At 57.9% G+C, this 1,863-nt stretch overlaps 1 protein-coding gene across 1 annotated transcript; it reads left to right on the top strand.

Annotated features, from left to right (window-relative positions):
* Positions 1–318: 318 nt before the first annotated feature.
* LOC104075423 (serine/threonine-protein kinase PLK3-like) lies at positions 319–1,383 on the top strand (the record flags this gene model as incomplete). Its single annotated transcript, XM_009575918.1, has 4 exons — positions 319–426; positions 513–629; positions 1,079–1,208; positions 1,296–1,383. Coding segments are annotated over 4 exons (443 nt in total), but the record flags the coding sequence as incomplete, so codon positions are not given.
* Between the last annotated feature and the right edge of the window lie 480 nt (positions 1,384–1,863).

The following is a 1,863-nucleotide window of genomic DNA, read 5'->3' as shown; positions in this document are numbered from 1 at the left end:
GGGCTGCCTTTCGGTGGCCTCCGGTCCCCGGGCTCCCGGCCCTGCGCAGGACTTTCCAGCTTGATCTGTCTTGTGGAAAGATGCAGAATCCGGCCATGGTGGGAGGAAAAACGCCCTGGAGGTTTTACAGGAACTGGGTGAAGAAAATCCCTGGTTGAGAGCATCATAGTTCAGATCTTAGTGGGCGATACAGCAGGAGGGAGCGTGTGACGCTTGCCGGGCTGTGCTGCAAGGGAATGGAGGAGGAGGAGGAGGCGGCTTGTAGGCAGGGGCAAAGAGCTGTCTCTCACCCATCCATAACCACCTCTTCCCTTGCAGGGTGGGTTTGCACGATGCTATGAAATGACAGACCTCTCCAGCAACAAAACCTATGCCGTGAAGGTCATTCCTCACAGCCGGGTGGCTAAACCCCACCAGCGGGAGAAGGCGAGTGCTGTGGGTCTGGTGGGGTGCTGGGCTGGTGGGGTGCACCAGGGGCCCTGTGTTTACTCAGGATCGCTGCTCCCTTTCAGATCACCAATGAGATCGAGCTGCACCGGGACTTGCACCACAAACACATCGTCAAGTTCTCCCACTACTTCGAGGATGCAGAGAGCATATACATCTTCCTGGAGCACTGCAGTAGGAAGGTGAGTGCTGGTATGGCCTCCTTGCCAAAGGATCTCCTAAACAGAGTTGTGGGTGGTTGGAGCAGGCCTTATCTGAGGTGCTTTGTTAGCATATGCCTTCTCCTGGGCTGCCTTGCTGCCTGCTCTTGTCACACCCTCCGAGCTCAGCCATAACCCGTGTGGTTTCGCATGGCACTGGGGACACCGCTGGTTACCTGTCCTACTCGGGCTGCCTGCTCATGTTGGGGCCTGGTGGGGCCACCATAAATCCAGTGGTTCCCCTGCCTGTGCTGAGCCACCTCAGCCTTGTGTGGGGAGTCTGCTGAGGTCATGGCTGTGGAAGAAGGATTATTTATGGATGTGCAACTTCTGGAAGAACTGGCTTTGACCCTGCCTGCCCCTTGCCTAGTCAGCAGGGCTGCCTGTTCTCCTTGCCTGCCATCACCAAACTGCCTTCTCTCCCTCTGCAGTCCCTGGCCCATATCTGGAAGGCTCGCCATACTCTGCTGGAGCCCGAAGTGCGCTATTACCTCAAACAGATCATCTCAGGCTTGAAATACCTTCACCTCAAGGGCATCCTGCACAGAGACCTCAAACTTGGTGAGTGCTGCGGTCGGGGCAGGGTGCTGTGTGTGGAGCGAGCTGCCCCAGAGGGACTTGTGGTGACGCATCACCCTTGACTTGCAGGCAACTTCTTCATCAATGAAAACATGGAGCTGAAAGTGGGGGACTTTGGTCTAGCTGCTTGCCAGGATACCTCTGACCAAAAGAAAAAGTAAGTCTGGGATTTCCCTATTCCAGGACCCTCTGAGGTTTTACTCTTCCTCCTGCAGCTTCCCGGGAGGGTGGAGGGGTGAGTGGTCCCTCCTGGCCTGGGGAGGGGAAGCCTTAGGGCCCCTTCCTGGGGTGTGTGGGGGGTGTGATTCCTGCCCCAGCTGCAGGCAAGGCAAGGGGGCTGGGGACTTTGTGACTCCTTCAGGAGTGAGCTCGCAGCCGTCGGGGAGAACAATGTGCTGACTATCGCTATTGTGCCTGCCTGGCTGCCCCGCCGGCTGCGCAGTGCTGGGACACAAAGACTCTGTTCCTCCCTGGTTCTAGGACAAGCTCTTCCCAACGGCTCCCCAGGAGCAGCTGCTCCTGACCCTGGGAGCTGGGGGCGGGGGGTGGTGGTGAGTCTGTACGGGGCTTCTTGTAGATGGAGGGGGCTTTGGGCCACAAAGAACAAAAGGGGAGGGGGGAGGACAGGCTGCAAGCT

Source organism: Fulmarus glacialis, unplaced genomic scaffold, assembly GCF_000690835.1.
Source record: "Fulmarus glacialis isolate BGI_N327 unplaced genomic scaffold, ASM69083v1 Scaffold43574, whole genome shotgun sequence".
In the NCBI taxonomy this organism is placed as follows: Eukaryota; Metazoa; Chordata; class Aves; order Procellariiformes; family Procellariidae; genus Fulmarus; species Fulmarus glacialis.
Note: the sequence above shows the minus strand (reverse complement) of the source record. Positions and strands in the feature narration are given on the sequence as shown.